The following is a 23,005-nucleotide window of genomic DNA, read 5'->3' as shown; positions in this document are numbered from 1 at the left end:
ACTACATTACAAGGAAAACTTGTAAACTATTACACAGAGTATTAAACAGAATTAAAGGGGACAGAACCAATCAGTACTTAAACAATACCCTTACAATACAATTACTTATCCTGTACTGATCCTGAGTTACATCCTGCATTATACTCCAGAGCTGCACTCACTATTCTGCTGGTGCATTCACTGTGTACATACATTACTTATCCTGTACTGATCCTGAGTTACATCCTGTATTATACTCCAGAGCTGCACTCACTATTCTGCTGGCGCAGTCACTGTGTACATACAGTACAGACCAAAAGTTTGGCCACACCTTCTCATTCAAAGAGTTTTCTTTATTTTCATGACTATGAAGGCATCAAAACTATGAATTAACACATGTGGAATTATATACATAACAAACAAGTGTGAAACAACTGAAAATATGTCATATTCTAGGTTCTTCAAAGTAGCCACCTTTTGCTTTGATTACTGCTTTGCACACTCTTGGCATTCTCTTAATGAGCTTCAAGAGGTAGTCACCTGAAATGGTCTTCCAACAGTCTTGAAGGAGTTCCCAGAGATGCTTAGCACTTGTTGGCCCTTTTGCCTTCACTCTGCGGTCCAGCTCACCCCAAACCATCTTGATTGGGTTCAGGTCCGGTGACTGTGGAGGCCAGGTCATCTGGCGCAGCACCCCATCACTCTCCTTCATGGTCAAATAGCCCTTACTTTCAAAGTTTTCCCAATTTTTCGGCTGACTGACTGACCTTCATTTCTTAAAGTAATGATGGCCACTCGTTTTTCTTTACTTAGCTGCTTTTTTCTTGCCATAATACAAATTCTAACAGTCTATTCAGTAGGACTATCAGCTGTGTATCCACCTGACTTCTCCTCAACGCCACTGATGGTCCCAACCCCATTTATAAGGCAAGAAATCCCACTTATTAAACCTGACAGGTCACACCTGTGAAGTGAAAACCATTTCAGGGGACTACCTCTTGAAGCTCATCAAGAGAATGCCAAGAGTGTGCAAAGCAGTGTTCAAAGCAAAAGGTGGCTACTTTGAAGAACCTAGAATATGACATATTTTCAGTTGTTTCACACTTGTTTGTTATGTATATAATTCCACATGTGTTAATTCATAGTTTTGATGCTTTCATAGTCATGAAAATAAAGAAAACTCTTTGAATGAGAAGGTGTGTCCAAACTTTTGGTCTGTACTGTACATTACATTACTTATCCTGAGTATCTGTGCTATGGTGAATTACATTCTAGTTCTGTCTATACGTCAATTCTGTGCAATAATCTAGATGAAAAATGTAACTGGATGATACAAGATCTAAGCTAAGCATTAAAGAGTTTGTCCAGGATTTTACTATTGCTGCCGTATATGTAGGGTAGGATTTTAATATCTGATAGTGGAGGTCCCACACTGCGCACCCCCACTGATCAGCTGTTTTAAGGTAGCCCCCTTCACCTCAATGAGTACAGCTCTGCAGGAACAAGCTTCATCCACTAAACACTGGATGGAGCGGTTTAGTTTTGGTGCTTACATCTGGTACCAACTAAAGATCTGATCAGTAGGAGTGCGGGTAGTTGGACCTCTGCTGATGCAATAACACCCCGAAGGATAGAAAATCTGAATATCACACCCTCAATTAAGGGCGACCCCTCAGAAGTAGGATCGTTATCAGAAATGTCACCACCCTAATATGTAAATAATGATATTTAATTTTGCTTAATTTTTAGAGGATAAGCAACATCTTGAACTGCAATATACTATCAATGGTGCATGTAAGTATCCTTTTCATAATACTATAGGTCAAGAGACTGCTCCTCCTCCTGCAGGGTGATACATATAGAAGGAGCTATGAGTCTGCTCCTCCTCCTGCAGGGTGATACATATAGAAGGAGCTATGAGTCTGCCCCTCCTCCTGCAGGGTGATACATATAGAAGGAGCTATGAGTCTGCTCCTCCTCCTGCAGGGTGATACATATAGAAGGAGCTATGAGTCTGCCCCTCCTCCTGCAGGGTGATACATATAGAAGGAGCTATGAGTCTGCCCCTCCTCCTGCAGGGTGATACATATAGAAGGAGCTATGAGTCTGCTCCTCCTCCTGCAGGGTGATACATATAGAAGGAGCTATGAGTCTGCCCCTCCTCCTGCAGGGTGATACATATAGAAGGAGCTATGAGTCTGCTCCTCCTCCTACAGGGTGATACATATAGAAGGAGCTATGAGTCTGCCCCTCCTCCTGCAGGGTGATACATATAGAAGGAGCTATGTGTCTGCCCCTCCCCCTGCGGGGTGATACATATAGAAGGAGCTATGAGTCTGCTCCTCCTCCTGCAGGGTGATACATATAGAAGGAGCTATGAGTCTGCCCCTCCTCCTGCAGGGTGATACATATAGAAGGAGCTATGAGTCTGCTCCTCCTCCTGCAGGGTGATACATATAGAAGGAGCTATGAGTCTGCTCCTCCTCCTGCAGGGTGATACATATAGAAGGAGCTATGAGTCTGCTCCTCCTCCTGCAGGGTGATACATATAGAAGGAGCTATGAGTCTGCCCCTCCTCCTGCAGGGTGATACATATAGAAGGAGCTATGAGTCTGCCCCTCCTCCTGCAGGGTGATACATATAGAAGGAGCTATGAGTCTGCCCCTCCTCCTGCAGGGTGATACATATAGAAGGAGCTATGAGTCTGCTCCTCCTCCTACAGGGTGATACATATAGAAGGAGCTATGAGTCTGCCCCTCCTCCTGCAGGGTGATACATATAGAAGGAGCTATGAGTCTGCTCCTCCTCCTGCAGGGTGATACATATAGAAGGAGCTATGAGTCTGCTCCTCCTCCTGCAGGGTGATACATATAGTAGGAGCTATGAGTCTGCCCCTCCTCCTGCAGGGTGATACATATAGAAGAGAGCTATGGGTCTGCCCCTCCTCCTACAAGGTGATACATATAGAAGGAGCTATGAGTCTGCTCCTCCTCCTGCAGGGTGATACATATAGAAGGAGCTATGAGTCTGCTCCTCCTCCTACAGGGTGATACATATAGAAGGAGCTATGAGTCTGCCCCTCCTCCTGCAGGGTGATACATATAGAAGGAGCTATGAGTCTGCTCCTCCTCCTACAGGGTGATACATATAGAAGGAGCTATGAGTCTGCTCCTCCTCCTACAGGGTGATACATATAGAAGGAGCTATGAGTCTGCCCCTCCTCCTGCAGGGTGATACATATAGAAGGAGCTATGAGTCTGCCCCTCCTCCTCCAGGGTGATACATATAGAAGGAGCTATGAGTCTGCTCCTCCTCCTGCAGGGTGATACATATAGAAGGAGCTATGAGTCTGCTCCTCCTCCTGCAGGGTGATACATATAGAGGGAGCTATGAGTCTGCCCCTCCTCCTGCAGGGTGATACATATAGAAGGAGCTATGAGTCTGCCCCTCCTCCTGCAGGGTGATACATATAGAAGGAGCTATGAGTCTGCCCCTCCCCCTGCAGGGTGATACATATAGAAGGAGCTATGAGTCTGCTCCTCCTCCTGCAGGGTGATACATATAGAAGGAGCTATGAGTCTGCTCCTCCTCCTGCAGGGTGATACATATAGAAGGAGCTATGAGTCTGCCCCTCCTCCTGCAGGGTGATACATATAGAAGGAGCTATGAGTCTGCCCCTCCTCCTGCAGGGTGATACATATAGAAGGAGCTATGAGTCTGCCCCTCCTCCTGCAGGGTCATACATATAGAAGGAGCTATGAGTCTGCCCCTCCTCCTGCAGGGTGATACATATAGAAGGAGCTATGAGTCTGCCCCTCCTCCTGCAGGGTGATACATATAGAAGGAGCTATGAGTCTGCCCCTCCTCCTGCAGGGTGATACATATAGAAGGAGCTATGAGTCTGCCCCTCCTCCTGCAGGGTGATACATATAGAAGGAGCTATGAGTCTGCCCCTCCTACTGCAGGGTGATACATATAGAAGGAGCTATGAGTCTGCTCCTCCTCCTGCAGGGTGATACATATAGAAGGAGCTATGAGTCTGCCCCTCCTCCTGCAGGGTGATACATATAGAAGGAGCTATGAGTCTGCTCCTCCTCCTGCAGGGTGATACATATAGAAGGAGCTATGAGTCTGCCCCTCCTCCTGCAGGGTGATACACATAGAAGGAGCTATGAGTCTGCCCCTCCTCCTGCAGGGTGATACATATAGAAGGAGCTATGAGTCTGCTCCTCCTCCTGCAGGGTGATACATATAGGAGGAGCTATGAGTCTGCTCCTCCTCCTGCAGGGTGATACATATAGAAGGAGCTATGAGTCTGCTCCTCCTCCTGCAGGGTGATACATATAGAAGGAGCTATGAGTCTGCTCCTCCTCCTGCAGGGTGATACATATAGAAGGAGCTATGAGTCTGCCCCTCCTCCTGCAGGGTGATACATATAGGAGGAGCTATGAGTCTGCTCCTCCTCCTGCAGGGTGATACATATAGAAGGAGCTATGAGTCTGCTCCTCCTCCTGCAGGGTGATACATATAGAAGGAGCTATGAGTCTGCTCCTCCTCCTGCAGGGTGATACATATAGAAGGAGCTATGAGTCTGCTCCTCCTCCTGCAGGGTGATACATATAGAAGGAGCCATGAGTCTGCCCCTCCTCCTGCAGGGTGATACATATAGAAGGAGCTATGAGTCTGCTCCTCCTCCTGCAGGGTGATACATATAGAAGGAGCTATGAGTCTGCTCCTCCTCCTGCAGGGTGATACATATAGAAGGAGCTATGAGTCTGCCCCTCCTCCTGCCGGGTGATACATATAGAAGGAGCTATGAGTCTGCTCCTCCTCCTGCAGGGTGATACATATAGAAGGAGCTATGAGTCTGCCCCTCCTCCTGCAGGGTGATACATATAGAAGGAGCTATGAGTCTGCCCCTCCTCCTGCAGGGTGATACATATAGAAGGAGCTATGAGTCTGCCCCTCCTCCTGCAGGGTGATATATATAGAAGGAGCTATGAGTCTGCCCCTCCTCCTGCAGGGTGATACATATAGAAGAGAGCTATGAGTCTGCTCCTCCTCCTGCAGGGTGATACATATAGAAGGAGCTATGAGTCTGCTCCTCCTCCTGCAGGGTGATACATATAGAAGGAGCTATGAGTCTGCCCCTCCTCCTGCAGGGTGATACATATAGGAGGAGCTATGTGTCTGCTCCTCCTCCTGCAGGGTGATACATATAGAAGGAGCTATGAGTCTGCTCCTCCTCCTGCAGGGTGATACATATAGAAGGAGCTATGAGTCTGCTCCTCCTCCTGCAGGGTGATACATATAGAAGGAGCTATGAGTCTGCCCCTCCTCCTGCAGGGTGATACATATAGAAGGAGCTATGAGTCTGCCCCTCCTCCTGCAGGGTGATACATATAGAAGGAGCTATGAGTCTGCCCCTCCTCCTGCAGGGTGATACATATAGAAGGAGCTATGAGTCTGCCCCTCCTCCTGCAGGGTGATACATATAGAAGGAGCTATGAGTCTGCCCCTCCTCCTGCAGGGTGATACATATAGAAGGGGCTATGAGTCTGCCCCTCCTCCTGCAGGGTGATACATATAGAAGGAGCTATGAGTCTGCTCCTCCTCCTGCAGGGTGATACATATAGAAGGAGCTATGAGTCTGCTCCTCCTCCTGCAGGGTGATACATATAGAAGGAGCTATGAGTCTGCCCCTCCTCCTGCAGGGTGATACATATAGAAGGAGCTATGAGTCTGCTCCTCCTCCTGCAGGGTGATACATATAGAAGGAGCTATGAGTCTGCCCCTCCTCCTGCAGGGTGATACATGTAGAAGGAGCTATCAGTCTGCCCCTCCTCCTGCAGGGTGATACATATAGAAGGAGCTATGAGTCTGCCCCTCCTCCTGCAGGGTGATACATATAGAAGGAGCTATGAGTCTGCTCCTCCTCCTGCAGGGTGATACATATAGAAGGAGCTATGAGTCTGCCCCTCCTCCTGCAGGGTGATACATGTAGAAGGAGCTATCAGTCTGCCCCTCCTCCTGCAGGGTGATACATATAGAAGGAGCTATGAGTCTGCCCCTCCTCCTGCAGGGTGATACATATAGAAGGAGCTATGAGTCTGCCCCTCCTCCTGCAGGGTGATACATATAGAAGGAGCTATGAGTCTGCTCCTCCTCCTGCAGGGTGATACATATAGAAGGAGCTATGAGTCTGCCCCTCCTCCTGCAGGGTGATACATATAGAAGGAGCTATAAGTCTGCCCCTCCTCCTGCAGGGTGATACATATAGAAGGAGCTATGAGTCTGCTCCTCCTCCTGCAGGGTGATACATATAGAAGGAGCTATGAGTCTGCTCCTCCTCCTGCAGGGTGATACATATAGAAGGAGCTATGAGTCTGCTCCTCCTCCTGCAGGGTGATACATATAGAGGGAGCTATGAGTCTGCCCCTCCTCCTGCAGGGTGATACATATAGAAGGAGCTATGAGTCTGCCCCTCCTCCTGCAGGGTGATACATATAGAAGGAGCTATGAGTCTGCCCCTCCCCCTGCAGGGTGATACATATAGAAGGAGCTATGAGTCTGCTCCTCCTCCTGCAGGGTGATACATATAGAAGGGGCTATGAGTCTGCCCCTCCTCCTGCAGGGTGATACATATAGAAGGAGCTATGAGTCTGCCCCTCCTCCTGCAGGGTGATACATATAGAAGGAGCTATGAGTCTGCCCCTCCTCCTGCAGGGTGATACATATAGAAGGAGCTATGAGTCTGCCCCTCCTCCTGCAGGGTGATACATATAGAAGGAGCTATGAGTTTGCCCCTCCTCCTGCAGGGTGATACATATAGAAGGAGCTATGAGTCTGCCCCTCCTCCTGCAGGGTGATACATATAGAAGGAGCTATGAGTCTGCCCCTCCTCCTGCAGGGTGATACATATAGAAGGAGCTATGAGTCTGCTCCTCCTCCTGCAGGGTGATACATATAGAAGGAGCTATGAGTCTGCTCCTCCTCCTGCAGGGTGATACATATAGAAGGAGCTATGAGTCTGCCCCTCCTCCTGCAGGGTGATACATATAGAAGGAGCTATGAGTCTGCTCCTCCTCCTGCAGGGTGATACACATAGAAGGAGCTATGAGTCTGCCCCTCCTCCTGCAGGGTGATACACATAGAAGGAGCTATGAGTCTGCCCCTCCTCCTGCAGGGTGATACATATAGAAGGAGCCATGAGTCTGCTCCTCCTCCTGCAGGGTGATACATATAGAAGGAGCTATGAGTCTGCCCCTCCTCCTGCAGGGTGATACACATAGAAGGAGCTATGAGTCTGCTCCTCCTCCTGCAGGGTGATACATATAGAAGGAGCTATGAGTCTGCCCCTCCTCCTGCAGGGTGATACATATAGAAGGAGCTATGAGTCTGCTCCTCCTCCTGCAGGGTGATACATATAGAAGGAGCTATGAGTCTGCTCCTCCTCCTGCAGGGTGATACATATAGAAGGAGCTATGAGTCTGCTCCTCCTCCTGCAGGGTGATACATATAGAAGGAGCTATGAGTCTGCCCCTCCTCCTGCAGGGTGATACATATAGAAGGAGCTATGAGTCTGCTCCTCCTCCTGCAGGGTGATACATATAGAAGGAGCTATGAGTCTGCCCCTCCTCCTGCAGGGTGATACATATAGAAGGAGCTATGAGTCTGCTCCTCCTCCTGCAGTGTGATACATATAGAAGGAGCTATGAGTCTGCCCCTCCTCCTGCAGGGTGATACATATAGAAGAGAGCTATGAGTCTGCTCCTCCTCCTGCAGGGTGATACATATAGAAGGAGCTATGAGTCTGCTCCTCCTCCTGCAGGGTGATACATATAGAAGGAGCTATGAGTCTGCCCCTCCTCCTGCAGGGTGATACATATAGGAGGAGCTATGAGTCTGCTCCTCCTCCTGCAGGGTGATACATATAGAAGGAGCTATGAGTCTGCTCCTCCTCCTGCAGGGTGATACATATAGAAGGAGCTATGAGTCTGCTCCTCCTCCTGCAGGGTGATACATATAGAAGGAGCTATGAGTCTGCCCCTCCTCCTGCAGGGTGATACATATAGAAGGAGCTATGAGTCTGCCCCTCCTCCTGCAGGGTGATACATATAGAAGGAGCTATGAGTCTGCTCCTCCTCCTGCAGGGTGATACATATAGAAGGAGCTATGAGTCTGCCCCTCCTCCTGCAGGGTGATACATATAGAAGGAGCTATCAGTCTGCTCCTCCTCCTGCAGGGTGATACATATAGAAGGAGCTATGAGTCTGCTCCTCCTCCTGCAGGGTGATACATATAGAAGGAGCTATGAGTCTGCCCCTCCTCCTGCAGGGTGATACATATAGAAGGAGCTATTAGTCTGCCCCTCCTCCTGCAGGGTGATACATATAGAATGAGCTATGAGTCTGCTCCTCTTCCTGCAGGGTGATACATATAGAAGGAGCTATGAGTCTGCTCCTCCTCCTGCAGGGTGATACATATAGAAGGAGCTATTAGTCTGCCCCTCCTCCTGCAGGGTGATACATATAGAATGAGCTATGAGTCTGCCCCTCCTCCTGCAGGGTGATACATATAGAAGGAGTTATGAGTCTGCTCCTCCTCCTGCAGGGTGATACATATAGAAGGAGCTATGAGTCTGCCCCTCCTCCTGCAGGGTGATACATATAGAAGGAGCTATGAGTCTGCTCCTCCTCCTGCAGGGTGATACATATAGAAGGAGCTATGAGTCTGCTCCTCCTCCTGCAGGGTGATACATATAGAAGGAGCTATGAGTCTGCTCCTCCTATTGCAGGGTGATACATATAGAAGGAGCTATGAGTCTGCCCCTCCTCCTGCAGGGTGATACATATAGAAGGAGCTATAAGTCTGCTCCTCCTCCTGCAGGGTGATACATATAGAAGGAGCTATGAGTCTGCCCCTCCTCCTGCAGGGTCATACATATAGAAGGAGCTATGAGTCTGCCCCTCCTCCTGCAGGGTGATACATATAGAAGGAGCTATGAGTCTGCTCCTCCTCCTGCAGGGTGATACATATAGAAGGAGCTATGAGTCTGCTCCTCCTCCTGCAGGGTGATACATATAGAAGGAGCTATGAGTCTGCTCCTCCTCCTGCAGGGTGATACATATAGAAGGAGCTATGAGTCTGCCCCTCCTCCTGCAGGGTGATACATATAGAAGGAGCTATGAGTCTGCCCCTCCTCCTGCAGGGTGATACATATAGAAGGAGCTATGAGTCTGCCCCTCCTCCTGCAGGGTGATACATATAGAAGGAGCTATCAGTCTGCTCCTCCTCCTGCAGGGTGATACATATAGAAGGAGCTATGAGTCTGCTCCTCCCCCTGCAGGGTGATACATATAGAAGGAGCTATGAGTCTGCCCCTCCTCCTGCAGGGTGATACATATAGAAGGAGCTATGAGTCTGCTCCTCCTCCTGCAGGGTGATACATATAGAAGGAGCTATGAGTCTGCTCCTCCTCCTGCAAGGTGATACATATAGAAGGAGCTATGAGTCTGCTCCTCCTCCTGCAGGGTGATACATATAGAAGGACCTATGAGTCTGCTCCTCCTCCTGCAGGGTGATACATATAGAAGGAGCTATGAGTCTGCCCCTCCTCCTGCAGGGTGATACATATAGAAGGAGCTATGAGTCTGCTCCTCCTCCTGCAGGGTGATATATATAGAAGGAGCTATGAGTCTGCCCCTCCTCCTGCAGGGTGATACATATAGAAGGAGCTATGAGTCTGCCCCTCCTCCTGCAGGGTGATAAATATAGAAGGAGCTATGAGTCTGCCTCTCCTCCTGCAGGGTGATACATATAGAAGAAGCTATGAGTCTGCTCCTCCTCCTACAGGATGATACATATAGAAGGAGCTATGAGTCTGCCCCTCCTCCTGCAGGGTGATACATATAGAAGGAGCTATGAGTCTGCCCCTCCTCCTGCAGGGTGATACATATAGAAGGGAGCTATGAGTCTGCCCCTCCTCCTGCAGGATGATACATATAGAAGGAGCTATGAGTCTGCTCCTCCTCCTGCAGGGTGATACATATAGAAGGAGCTATGAGTCTGTTCCTCCTCCTGCAGGGTGATACATATAGAAGGAGCTATGAGTCTGCCCCTCCTCCTGCAGGGTGATACATATAGAAGGAGCTATGAGTCTGCTCCTCCTCCTGCAGGGTGATACATATAGAAGGAGCTATGAGTCTGCCCCTCCTCCTGCAGGGTGATACATATAGAAGGAGCTATGAGTCTGCCCCTCCTCCTGCAGGGTGATACATATAGAAGGAGCTATGAGTCTGCTCCTCCTCCTGCAGGGTGATACATATAGAAGGAGCTATGAGTCTGCCCCTCCTCCTGCAGGGTGATACATATAGAAGGAGCTATGAGTCTGTTTCTCCTCCTCCAGGGTGATACATATAGAAGGAGCTATGAGTCTGCCCCTACTCCTGCAGGGTGATACATATAGAAGGAGCTATGAGTCTGCTCCTCCTCCTGCAGGGTGATACATATAGAAGGAGCTATGGGTCTGCCCCTCCTCCTGCAGGGTGATACATATAGAAGGAGCTATGAGTCTGCCCCTCCTCCTGCAGGGTGATACATATAGAAGGAGCTATGGGTCTGCCCCTCCTCCTGCAGGGTGATACATATAGAAGGAGCTATGAGTCTGCTCCTCCTCCTGCAGGGTGATACATATAGAAGGAGCTATGAGTCTGCCCCCTTCTCCTGCAGGGTGATACATATAGAAGGAGCTATGAGTCTGCTCCTCCTCCTGCAGGGTGATACATATAGAAGGAGCTATGAGTCTGCCCCTCCTCCTGCAGGGTGATACATATAGAAGGAGCTATGAGTCTGCCCCTCCTCCTGCAGGGTGATACATATAGAAGGAGCTATGAGTCTGCTCCTCCTCCTGCAGGGTGATACATATAGAAGGAGCTATGAGTCTGCCCCTCCTCCTGCAGGGTGATACATATAGAAGGAGCTATGAGTCTGCCCCTCCTCCTGCAGGGTGATACATATAGAAGGAGCTATGAGTCTGCTCCTCCTCCTGCAGGGTGATACATATAGAAGGAGCTATGAGTCTGCCCCTCCTCCTGCAGGGTGATACATATAGAAGGAGCTATGAGTCTGCCCCTCCTCCTGCTGGGTGATACATATAGAAGGAGCTATGAGTCTGCTCCTCCTCCTGCAGGGTGATACATATAGAAGGAGCTATGAGTCTGCTCCTCCTCCTGCAGGGTGATACATATAGAAGGAGCTATGAGTCTGCCCCTCCTCCTGCAGGGTGATACATATAGAAGGAGCTATGATTCTGCCCCTCCTCCTGCAGGGTGATACATATAGAAGGAGCTATGAGTCTGCCCCTCCTCCTGCAGGGTGATACATATAGAAGGAGCTATGAGTCTGCTCCTCCTCCTGCAGGGTGATACATATAGAATGAGCTATGAGTCTGCTCCTCCTCCTGCAGGGTGATACATATAGAAGGAGCTATGAGTCTGCCCCTCCTCCTGCAGGGTGATACATATAGAAGGAGCTATGAGTCTGCTCCTCCTCCTGCAGGGTGATACATATAGAAGGAGCTATGAGTCTGCTCCTCCTCCTGCAGGGTGATAAATATAGAAGGAGCTATGAGTCTGCTCCTCCTCCTGCAGGGTGATACATATAGAAGGAGCTATGAGTCTGCTCCTCCTCCTGCAGGGTGATACATATAGAAGGAGCTATGAGTCTGCCCCTCCTCCTGCAGGGTGATACATATAGAAGGAGCTATGAGTCTGCCCCTCCTCCTGCAGGGTGATACATATAGGAGCTATGAGTCTGCTCCTCCTCCTGCAGGGTGATATTTCTCAGTTTTGCTCTTACGTTTCTCCTGTTTGTTGTGTTTTTCAGATGACCCGGATTGTGTTACCTAGAATGGTGGTGAGGTACGGAGGGGTGAGAGGGCAGTATTTTCGCTGCTCTGTAATGTTTCCTGCCTCTTACAGGTTATTCACATGACGGTTTCTTGTTAGCACAGGATTTCCCGGTGTCTCTCAGCAGCACAATAATACAGTATATTTGCTCCTGTGAAGCTGCAGGACCCGGGAATATTTTAAAGGGGTTGTATGAGTTAAACGAAATCCCGGAGAGCCTCTATAATAACGGTGGTGAAGGAATGGCAGAATCTATATCTACCCCTTTTCTCCCTGTGGGTTCCAGCACTGTGCTCGGTTCTCCTGCTGCTGACTTCAGCTCCAGGCTGCAGCAGTGACGTTCTGTGTGCACAGGACACAGCTGCAGCCAATCACTGGCCTCAGCAGTGCACAGGATGTTGAAGCCAGTGATTGGCTAAAGCGTAAAACTGTCTACACAGAAAGTCATAGCTGCAGTCAGGAAGACAAACGGCAGCAGGGAGGAGCGCAGCTCAGGAAGAAGCAGGGGAGAAAACGGGTGAGTTTAGACTCTTTTGTTATTGCACCTTTAATGAAATCCATTAAGTTCTCCCTCATCTCCCTCTTAATATAAGGCTCTTCCTCTTTACCCCCAGTGAGTTTTTGTTTGGTCCTGTGATCTGCAGGATTCAGGTTCTTCTCCTCTCTCCTTTGGGGTTACAATTGTATGAATTTTTAGTCTCCTGGGGGGAACTTTAGAACACCAATGCAGACAACCAACTCCTGCTCTCTGAGAAGTCGGGTGGCTTGTCTCCCTTGTTTTATTTTCACATCTAATAAAGTCATTGTTGTTTTCAGTTTTTTTACGTTTGATTAGGCAGGGAAAAATTTAATCTTTAAGACATAAGCAATTTTAACTGTTATCAGTGATATATTTTTCACCCAGATACCAGCTGCCTACATACAGTCCTGATCAAAAGTTTAAGACCACTTGAAAAATGGCAAAAAATCCTATTTATCATGGCTGGATCTTAACAAGGTTCCAAGTAGAGCTTCGACATGCAACAAGAAGAAATGGGAGTGAGACAAAACATTTTTTGAGCATTCAATTTAATGAAAACAACGAATAAACTGAAACAGGCTGTTTTTCAGCTGATCAAAAGTTTAGGACCATGTAACGGATCTCCTAGCACCCCGACCGGGTACCTCCGTTGATAAATGCTCCCAGTGCCTCCCGAGGACTCCAAGCACTCCGCTCGACACCGATACCACCACAGGAACCAGGAAAAGGAACAGCTCTTACAAGAGCTAGGAGTAATAGCCAGGGGAGTATACAAGTATAGCAATCCCCACACACATGAGACGAAGCTTTATGTTGAGTGTAAAAGAGGAACTCTTTATTGAGGGCTACCCGCCCGTATTTATGCAGGTCCCCATCTGGTGTACACGCCTCTAGGGGACCAGAAGGAAGACTGTGACACAGGACAGATATGCAGCACTGCAGGATACACAGACACAACACATCCCCACAATGCATCATGGTTTCCTCCTCTCTGCCCTGGAGACACCCGAGGAGCAATTCAATTATCTCTCAGGACAAAGGGAAATCACCAATACACATGTGGGAACAACAGGACAGGAATCACCACCCAAACACACAATATCACACCCTCACAGCAAACACAGATATTTAACATATTCCCAGATAGCTCAAGTCTGAGTGCATATCATTAGGTGAATGGCACTCAGAATACACAAATACAATACAATTAGCTATCTGGGTACCCTCACATAACATACAATACAATTACACAGACAGATAGTTCACACATCTCATAACCCCACATGTCCCCATATAGCTTGGATCTGAGCGCTCAGATGCCACAAATACAGTCAAATCGCCATGGGGTTTAAGTTTTGCATGGGCTGATGAGAGGGCCCATAATCCTGGGGCAAGAGGCTGGCAACCAGGCTTCTCCAAAACCCAGTGGCGAGGTTGGTTTCGTCACAAACCACACCTCCAAAAAAAAACTAAACCCCCCCCAAAACATAAATCCAACTTCCAAACATGAACTCAGTAATGAGTAGCTCCGCCGTTATTGTTGATCACTTCAAAAATTTGTTTCGGCATGCTTGATGCAAGCGTTTCCATGAGGTGAGTGGGAACATTTCTCCAAGTGGTGAAGACGGCCGCACGAAGGCCATCTACTGTCTGGAACTGTTGTCCATTTTTGTAAACTTCCCTTGCCATCCATCCCCAAAGGTTCTCAATTGGATTTTGATCAGGGGAACACGCAGGATGGGCCAAAAGAGTGATGTTATTCTCCTGGAAGAAGTCCCTTGTCCTGCGGGCATTGTGCACTGTAGCGTTGTCCTGTTGAAAAACCCAGTCGTTACCACACAGACGAGGGCCCTCAGTCATGAGTAATGCTCTCTGCAACATCTGGACATAGCCAGCGGCCGTTTGACGCCCCTGCACTTCCTGAAGCTCCATTGTTCCACTGAAGGAAAAATCACCCCAGACCATTATGGCGCCCCCTCCACTGTGGCGCGTAGAAAACATCTCAGGTGGGATCGGCTTGTCATGCCAGTAACGTTGGAAACCATCAGGACAATCAAGGTTACATTTTTTCTCATCAGAGAATAAAACTATCTTCCACCTTTGAATGTCCCATGTTTGGTGCTCTCTTGCAAAGTCCAAACCAGCAGTTCGGTGGCGTTCAAGGAGACGAGGTCTTTGAAGATGTTTTTTGTTTTTGAAGCCCTTCAGTCTCAGATGCCGTCTGATGGTTATGGGGCTGCAGTCAGCACCAATAAGTGCCATAATTTGGGTCGAGGATCGTCCAGTGTCTTGACGGACAGCCAATTGGATCCTCCAGCTCAGTGCTGATGACATTTTTTTGGGTCTTCCACTTGACTTTTTTGTTCCATAACCCTCAGGATCATTTAAGAAATTCCAAATGACTGTCTTACTGCGTCCCACCTCAGGAGCGATGGCGCGCTGTGAGAGACCCTGCTTATGCAGTTCAACAACCCGACCACGTTCAATAAGGGAGAGTTTTTTTGCCTTTGCCATCACAACCTGTGACTACCTGACAGAACATGACAACGAATCCACATCTTTGCACAGATTTGGCCTTTTTTAAAAGGCATGTGGTCCTAAAATTTGGATCAGCTGAAAAACAGCCTGTTTCAGTTTAATTGTTATTTTTAATTAATTGAATGCTCAAAAAATGTTTTGTCTCACTCCCTTTTCTTCTTGTTGCATGTTGAAGCTCTACTTGGAACCTTGTTAAGATCCAACAATGTAAAATATGATTTTTTTGCCATTTTTCAAGTGGTCTTAAACTTTTGATCAGGACTGTTTGAGGCTCTCTGGACATTATGGTGGATCGCAACTTTACATTTCCAATGCCTCATTCACATGTCAGTGTGAACAACTGAATGCAATCGCAGACAAAACTGACTTAACTCGCTTGGAAAATGGTGCCAATTTCACTGAACGCACCCTGAACACATACTGACCCAATCTGTATAGTTTGTGTGAAAGAGGCCTAAGGGAAACATCTGCACCCGTTTTGTCTTTAGGCCTGCTCCTGGTTTTGGCTCACAATCAATGATGGAAATCACTGACCAAACACTGACTGTGTGAATGAGGCATAAATCGGGAGATCTTCAATTCCATAGCCCCATAGCCCAGAGATAGGGCATGCCAGAAGTAGACTTGAGGGTAACATAAAGGAATGCCAAACTGATCAGGTTCTGCTCCCTGTGCAAGGAGGGCAACCCACTTGCTGTAGATGCTGATCCAGGTGAAAATCAAGCAAGTGTACATCTTTCCTCCAACCTTCATGATGCCCAGGATATTGAAGATCAGACAGGATCTGGCCTCAGTAATTGCAATCGAATAGCAAACCCCCCCCCCCCCCCACACGCACACTTGGCCAGACTTGTAAAAGAATGATGACTTACCTGCTTCTTGGCACTGGCTCCTTCCTCCTTCTCCTCCAGGCCTGTGATGCTCCTCTGGGGCTTCCTCAATATCAACATCCAGTTTGACATTGGTGCAGCCAGATCCCCTTCCATCATGTGACCATTTGTCATGACGTAAGGGAAGCTGATCCCCACTCTGGCCAGTGATTGGCTGCAGCCACGTCAAACCAGATATTGACATTGAGGAAGCCCAGAGGAACATCACAGGCATGGAGAAGGAACAGGTAGCTGGAGCCAAGAAGAAGGTACATCCTCTTTCCTTTAGAGGTCCGGCCAAGAGTGTGTTCTTGCACAACCCCTTTAAAGGTTTGTGAACCTTTCAGAATTAACTATATTTCTGCATAAATTTGACCTTAAGCTACATCTGATTTTCACACAAGTCATAAAAGTAGATAAAGATAACCAAATCAAACAAATGAGTCAAAAATTATACTGGTTATTTCTTTATTTATTGAGGAAAATTATCCAAAATCACTTGTCTGTGAGTGGTAAAAGTATGTGAACCTTTACTTTCAGTATCTGGTGTGAACCCCTTGTACAGCAATAACTGTGATTACAAATGTCACAATTGTTGATCAGTACGGCACGTAGGCTTGGAGGAATTTTAGCCCATTCTCCATAAAAACACAGCTTTAACTGTTATGTTGGTGGTTTCCTCCAATGAACTGCTCGCTTCAGGTCCTTCCATTTCTATTGGAGTAAGGTCAGGACTTTGACCTGGCCATTCCAAAACTTTATTTTTCTTTACCATTTTTTGGAATAACGACTTGTATGCTTAGAGTGATTGTCTTGCTGTAAGACCCACATTCTCTTGAGATACACCTCATGGACAGATGTCCTGACATCTTTCTTTAGAGTTTTCTGGTATTATTCAGAATTTATTGTCCCACCAATGATGGCAAGCTGTTCTGGCCCAGATGCAGCAAAACAGGCCCAAACCATGGTAATACTATCACTGTGTGTCACAAGGTTTTTATGTTGGAATGTAATGGTTTCCTTTCTCCAAACATAACACTTCTCTTTAAACCAAAAAGTTTGGTCTCATCCACCGACAAAACATTGTTCTAACAGTCTTCTAGCTTGTCCAGGTGATAATTAGCAAACTGCAGATGGGCAGCAAAGTTCTTTTTAGAGAGCAGCGGCTTTTTCCTTGCAATTCTACCATGTACACCATTGTTGTTCAATGTCCTAATGATGGTAGACTCATAAACATTAACTTTAGCTAATATGAGAAAGGCCTTTAGTTGCTGGGCTCTGTTGTGACCTCACAGACTATTACATGCCTTGCTTTTGGTGTGATCTTTGTTGGTGGGGAGGGTGATAACAGTTTTGAATTTCCTCCAGTTGTATACAATCTGTCTGACTGTTTATTGGTGGAGTGCAAACTCTTCACAGATGGTTGCATTACCTTTTTCAGCCTGATGAGCATCAACAACTGTTCTTCTGAGGTCCTCAAATTATTTTTGTTTATGTGATAATATACTTCCACAAACATATATTATGAAGATCAGAGTTTGATAGATTCCTGTTCTTTAAATAAAACAGGTCACCCCTCACACCTGATTGTCATCCCATTGATTGAAAACACCTGACTAATTAAACTTTCACATTATCTGCTAATCCGAAAAGATCACATACTAATGCCACTCACAGACATTCTAATATTTTGACTCATTTGTTTTATTTGGTTATCTTTATCTATTTTTAGGATTTGTGTCTAATTTCAGCGTGAAAATCTGATGTCGTTTTAGTTCAGAATGAAAAAATTCAGAAGGGTTCACAAACTTTCCAGCACCACTGTATGTCTACGTTTGACAAGACAAGTATTAATGAGGTTTTTGCCCTCCTTTAGGCCAAAGGTCACCTCTTTTAGAAATCTCAATCAATTGATTTCCCTTCCAGTTTACTATCCTCAGCCGGCCTCTGAGGAGACTGTCAGTTGTAAATTCTGTTAAGCGAGAATGTCCTCCCAATGGTGTTTCTATTTGTTAAATCCCCACTATTGTGCTGCTATGGGAGGCCAGGGAAGCTTAGTTTGAAGCTAATCTGTTTTCCCTTAGTCCTAACAGTGGCACAAGCTCACCTGCCTTTTCTTTTACTCTATAACTAACTCATTAGGGTTGAAGAAGAGCTGCCTTATATTAAGAGGGGTAAGCTTGTTTACTTAATTGATAAAATTAAAATATTCTCAGGTCCTGCAGCTTCGCAGCGGAAAACATACCCCATTATTAGTCTGCTGCACGTTGCAAAGTCTGATGTGCCAGTTACTCCCTGTAAATCAGTGGATTCATTAGGGGACGGGTAAATTGTGTGTCCTTCAAATAATTAACTAAAAGGACAGAAACAATAAGTAATCAAATAAAAGAAGACCAACCAGAAAAAATAATAGTGCACATTAACCACGGGCTGTCCTGAGCATGGAAAATGTGAAAAACCCTTCATCAAAAGAGTTGTCTCAATTCAGTAAATGGCATTTATCATGTAGACAGAGTTAATACAAGGCGCCTCCTAATGTATTGTGATTGTCCATATGTGCCTAAGTATGTGTGCTCCCATGGTCCCAGCCACCAGAGAGGCCAGTGCTTTTTCCTATAGTATGCAAGCATGGCCGCCAGTGCTGGATTGCAGGGTGGTCATAACTCCTGAATACAAGCTATGTGATGAAAAAATGAATCAAGACACCAAAGGAATAAATACATTAGTAAGTGCCTTGTATTAACTTTGTCTACATGATAAATGCCATTTACTTAAGTGAGACAACCCTTTTAATATCTTACCTCTAGGCTAAGTTCACATGACTTGGAGGTGCAGGCCAAAGGGATTGTCAGGCACACCGTCCACGTCAGTGTCCCCACATAACTGCCACCATATAAGAATGGAACAATGTATGTGCATATTTGTGAAGTTGATAGGATATTGACTGGCATTGACCTCTCTTTCTTCATAGGAAAAAAGGTCTGATCATAAACATCTCCTCCGCTGCCGGGGCCCATCCTTATCCAATGACAGCAATTTATGGCGCTACTAAGGTATCTATAGGATCTCACAAAACATCCTCAGAAACAGTATGACTGACCGATATTGATAATAACAAACGGTATCAGAAAGCATTAGGACTAGGGATGAGCGAATCGACTTCGGATGCAACATCCGAAGTCGATTTGCATAAAATTCGTTCCAATACTGTACGGAGCAGGAGCTCCGTACAGTATTAGAATGTATTGGCTCAGATGAGCCGAAGTTATTGATTCGCGAAGTCTTGCGAGACTTCATGAAATAACTTCATAAATTAATTTGTACTGTAAAAAAACATTTCCCGAAATGTTTTTTTACAGTACAAATGGATTTATCAAGTTATTAAGTGAAGTCTCACGAGACTTCGCGAAGCAATAACTTTGGCTCATCGGAGCTGTGGCGAAACCAACCTCGCCACTGGGTTTTGGAGGGGCCTGGCTACCAGCCTCTTGCCCCAGGATTATGGGCCCTCTCATCAGCCCATGCAAAACTTAAACCCCATGGCGATTTGACTGTGTTTGTGGCTTCTGAGCGCTCAGATCCAAGCCATATGGGGACATGTGGGGTTTTGAGATGTGTGACAGAACCATCTGTCTGTGTAATTGTATTGTATGTTATGTGAGGGTACCCAGTTAGCTCATTTTATTGTATTCATGTTGTCTGAGTGCCATTCACCTAATAATATGCACTCAGACTTGAGCTGTCTGGGAATGTGTTAAATGTCTATGTGTATTGTAAAGGGTGGGACATTGTATGTTTGAGTAAGTGATGTCTGTTCCATTGTCCCCACGTGTGTATTGGCCATTCCCCTTTGTCCTGAGAGATAATTGAATTGCTCCTCGGGTGTCTCCAGGGCAGAGGATATTGTGTATTCGTCTGCCTGTGATGATTGCATCAACCCAGTGTGAGGTAATTCTATCACGGACAGAGGGGAGGATTTTGTGTCGGAGTGTCTGAGTGTATTGTACGTGGTTATTGGCTGTTTTTACAAAACCCTGGGGTGGTAACTTTGTTGGAAGATGTGTATAAAATGCTTGTGTGTTAAAATAAAGAGAGTTCCTGTTTTACCCTTTATCATGTTGAGGCTGATGTTTGGGTAACTGATCGACGCTGGGGATTGCTATACGCTGGGAGATTTGCTATACTCCCCTGGCTATAACTACTAGCTCTTGTAAGAGCTTGTTCCTGGTTCCTGCTCACTGGAGCCTGGAGCCTTGTCGTAGGTCCAGGGTGGGTAGGAGACCGTGAGACCTCAACCAAGCTTTGGCGGTTCGTGGGGTCTGCAGTGCGTACGGTGTCAAGTGGAGTGCTTGGAGTCCTCGGAAAGCACTAGGAGCATCCATTCAACGGAGGTACCCGGTCGGGGTGCTAGGCGTTCCGTTACATTTGGTGGCAAGCAGTGGGATGGCGTCCTAGTGTGAGGAGAAGCAGCTCGGAGACACCGTTCGTGGATTTACTAAATTGAGGGCAACGCTAGTATCCGTACAGCGCCCCTGGCTACAGCAGGATGGAATCGGCTAGTCTTCGGACAGCGTTCTATGACGAGGAGGAGGAGGCAGCCGCAGACTACAGGGATGCAGACAGAAAGGAAGTCTGGTATGATGCCCTGGAAAATGCCCAGCGGCGGCGAGGTGAGAGTCTCCCCAGTTATGAGCAGCGGCTACAGAAGCGTGTGGCGATGCGGATGGGTCTCTTGGGAGAGCAGCCCCTGGATGACTGGGTAACAGAGCTCCAGAACCTGGTATGTAAGGAGCTTTGGCTAGAGGACGCTTACCAGGCCCTAAGGTGGCATGTCATTCAACATTCCCCCTGGATGGCTGAGCACGACAGACCCGAGGGTGAGGAGTTTGATGGACCGGGGTTACTATGGGATGCCTTGGAGGAGGACATTGATCTTAGCAGCACGGAGGAGTCTAGGTTTTGGGATATCTACGACTACCGGATGGGCATGCATGTTTATGCTGACGGAAGGGAGGTGAGCAAAGACATGACCCACCTGGTAACAAGGGAGTGGGAGCTGGAGCAGACCTACCAACACCTGCTCAGCTCCATTCATCCCCAACCTACTCGACAAGCAGAGCCAGATCTGCCCTCCTACAACTGGGAAGACTTGCTGGCGATACCCCCTGCTTCCCTACCAACTCCCAAAGTAGAGAACTTCATCGACTGGTTCTGGGAAGACCTCCCGATGGCAGGTGGAGATGGTCTCTCCACCGGCCCTACAGAGATGCTGGACGGCCGGTTCAGTTTCCCCACCAACCCTGCAGGAATGCCAGGAGGAGGAGGTAAGCGAGTTCTCCTCTCCACAGCCGATCTGCAACAAGGTCCTGGGGATAGGATTCCCTGACCACATCCCAGTAGAAGAGCTGGCATCTGGGCAGAGCGCAGTTGGCCTCTGCCCTCCCCTATCCTCTTTTCCAGAGCCGGACATCCCACAGGCTACCCCAGTGGAAGAGCTGGCATCTGGGCAGAGCGCAGTTGGCCTCTGCCCTCCCCTATCCTCTTATCCAGGGCCTGACTCCCCACAGGCTACCCCAGCAGAAGAGCTGGCATCTGGGCAGAGCGCAGGCAGCCTCTGCCCTCCCCTATCCTCTTCTCCAGAGCCGGACATCCCACAGGCTACCCCAGCGGAAGAGCTGGCATCTGGGCAGAGCGCAGTTGGCCTCTGCCCTCCTCTATCCTCTTATCCAGAGCCTGACTCCCCACAGGCTACCCCAGCAGAAGAGCTGGCATCTGGGCAGAGCGCAGTCAGCCTCTGCCCTCCTCTATCCTCTTATCCAGAGCTGACTCCCCACAGGCTACCCCAGCGGAAGAGCTGGCATCGGGGCAGAGCGCAGTTGGCCTCTGCCCACCAAGTACCTACAGCTCCAAGCTAGAGAGCAACAAGGAAGCAAGGAGTAGCAGATGCCCCCTCAACAGCTGGGGACATTCAGAACAGAGCCAGGCCCCAAAATTCAACAGGTCCAGTATAGGGTTGTGGGTGGACTGCCAGACTAACTCAGGTACTGACCGTGAGGTCAGGTATCTGGTTAGTCTTCCCTGGGAGGGGGAGATATGTGGCGAAACCAACCTCGCCACTGGGTTTTGGAGGGACCTGGCTACCAGCCTCTTGCCCCAGGATTATGGGCCCTCTCATCAGCCCATGCAAAACTTAAACCCCATGGCAATTTGACTGTGTTTGTGGCTTCTGAGCGCTCAGATCCAAGCCATATGGGGACATGTGGGGTTTTGAGATGTGTGACAGAACCATCTGTCTGTGTAATTGTATTGTATGTTATGTGAGGGTACCTAGTTAGCTCATTTTATTGTATTCATGTTGTCTGAGTGCCATTCACCTAATAATATGCACTCAGACTTGAGCTGTCTGGGAATGTGTTAAATGTCTATGTGTATTGTAAAGGGTGGGACATTGTATGTTTGAGTAAGTGATGTCTGTTCCATTGTCCCCACGTGTGTATTGGCCATTCCCCTTTGTCCTGAGAGATAATTGAATTGCTCCTCGGGTGTCTCCAGGGCAGAGGATATTGTGTATTCGTCTGCCTGTGATGATTGCATCAACCCAGTGTGAGGTAATTCTATCACGGACAGAGGGGAGGATTTTGTGTCGGAGTGTCTGAGTGTATTGTACGTGGTTATTGGCTGTTTTTACAAAACCCTGGGGTGGTAACTTTGTTGGAAGATGTGTATAAAATGCTTGTGTGTTAAAATAAAGAGAGTTCCTGTTTTACCCTTTATCATGTTGAGGCTGATGTTTGGGTAACTGATCGACGCTGGGGATTGCTATACGCTGGGAGATTTGCTATACTCCCCTGGCTATAACTACTAGCTCTTTTAAGAGCTGTTCCTGCTCTCTGGTTTTAGGAGAGGTTCACCCACTGGAGCCTGGAGCCTTGTCGTAGGTCCAGGGTGGGTAGGAGACGGTGAGACCTCAACCAAGCTTCGGCGGTGCGTGGGGTCTGCAGTGCATACGGTGTCAAGTGGAGTGCTTGGAGTCCTCGGAAAGCATCATTCAACGGAGGTACCCGGTCGGGGTGCTAGGCGTTCCGTTACAGGAGCCAATACATTTTAATACTGTACAGAGCTCCTGCTCTGTACAGTATTGGAACAAGGTTTTATGCAAATCGACTTTGGATGTTTCATCCGAAGTCGAT

General features: G+C 47.7%; 1 protein-coding gene across 3 annotated transcripts in view; it reads left to right on the top strand.

The window, feature by feature from the left end:
• LOC120986580 (very-long-chain 3-oxoacyl-CoA reductase-like) overlaps window positions 1-23,005 on the top strand; it is a 148,750-nt gene that overhangs the window by 118,098 nt on the left and 7,647 nt on the right. For all 3 annotated transcript variants that reach the window (XM_040415239.1, XM_040415238.1, XM_040415241.1), the window contains exons 6-8: window positions 1,729-1,773; window positions 11,866-11,900; window positions 18,787-18,868. In XM_040415239.1, the coding sequence (XP_040271173.1) occupies window positions 1,729-1,773; window positions 11,866-11,900; window positions 18,787-18,868 (162 nt within the window). The remainder of the gene's footprint in view (window positions 1-1,728; window positions 1,774-11,865; window positions 11,901-18,786; window positions 18,869-23,005) is intronic.

This window comes from Bufo bufo, chromosome 1 (assembly GCF_905171765.1).
Source record: "Bufo bufo chromosome 1, aBufBuf1.1, whole genome shotgun sequence".
NCBI lineage: Eukaryota > Metazoa > Chordata > Amphibia > Anura > Bufonidae > Bufo > Bufo bufo.
This window is presented reverse-complemented; position numbering and strand designations above follow the sequence as displayed.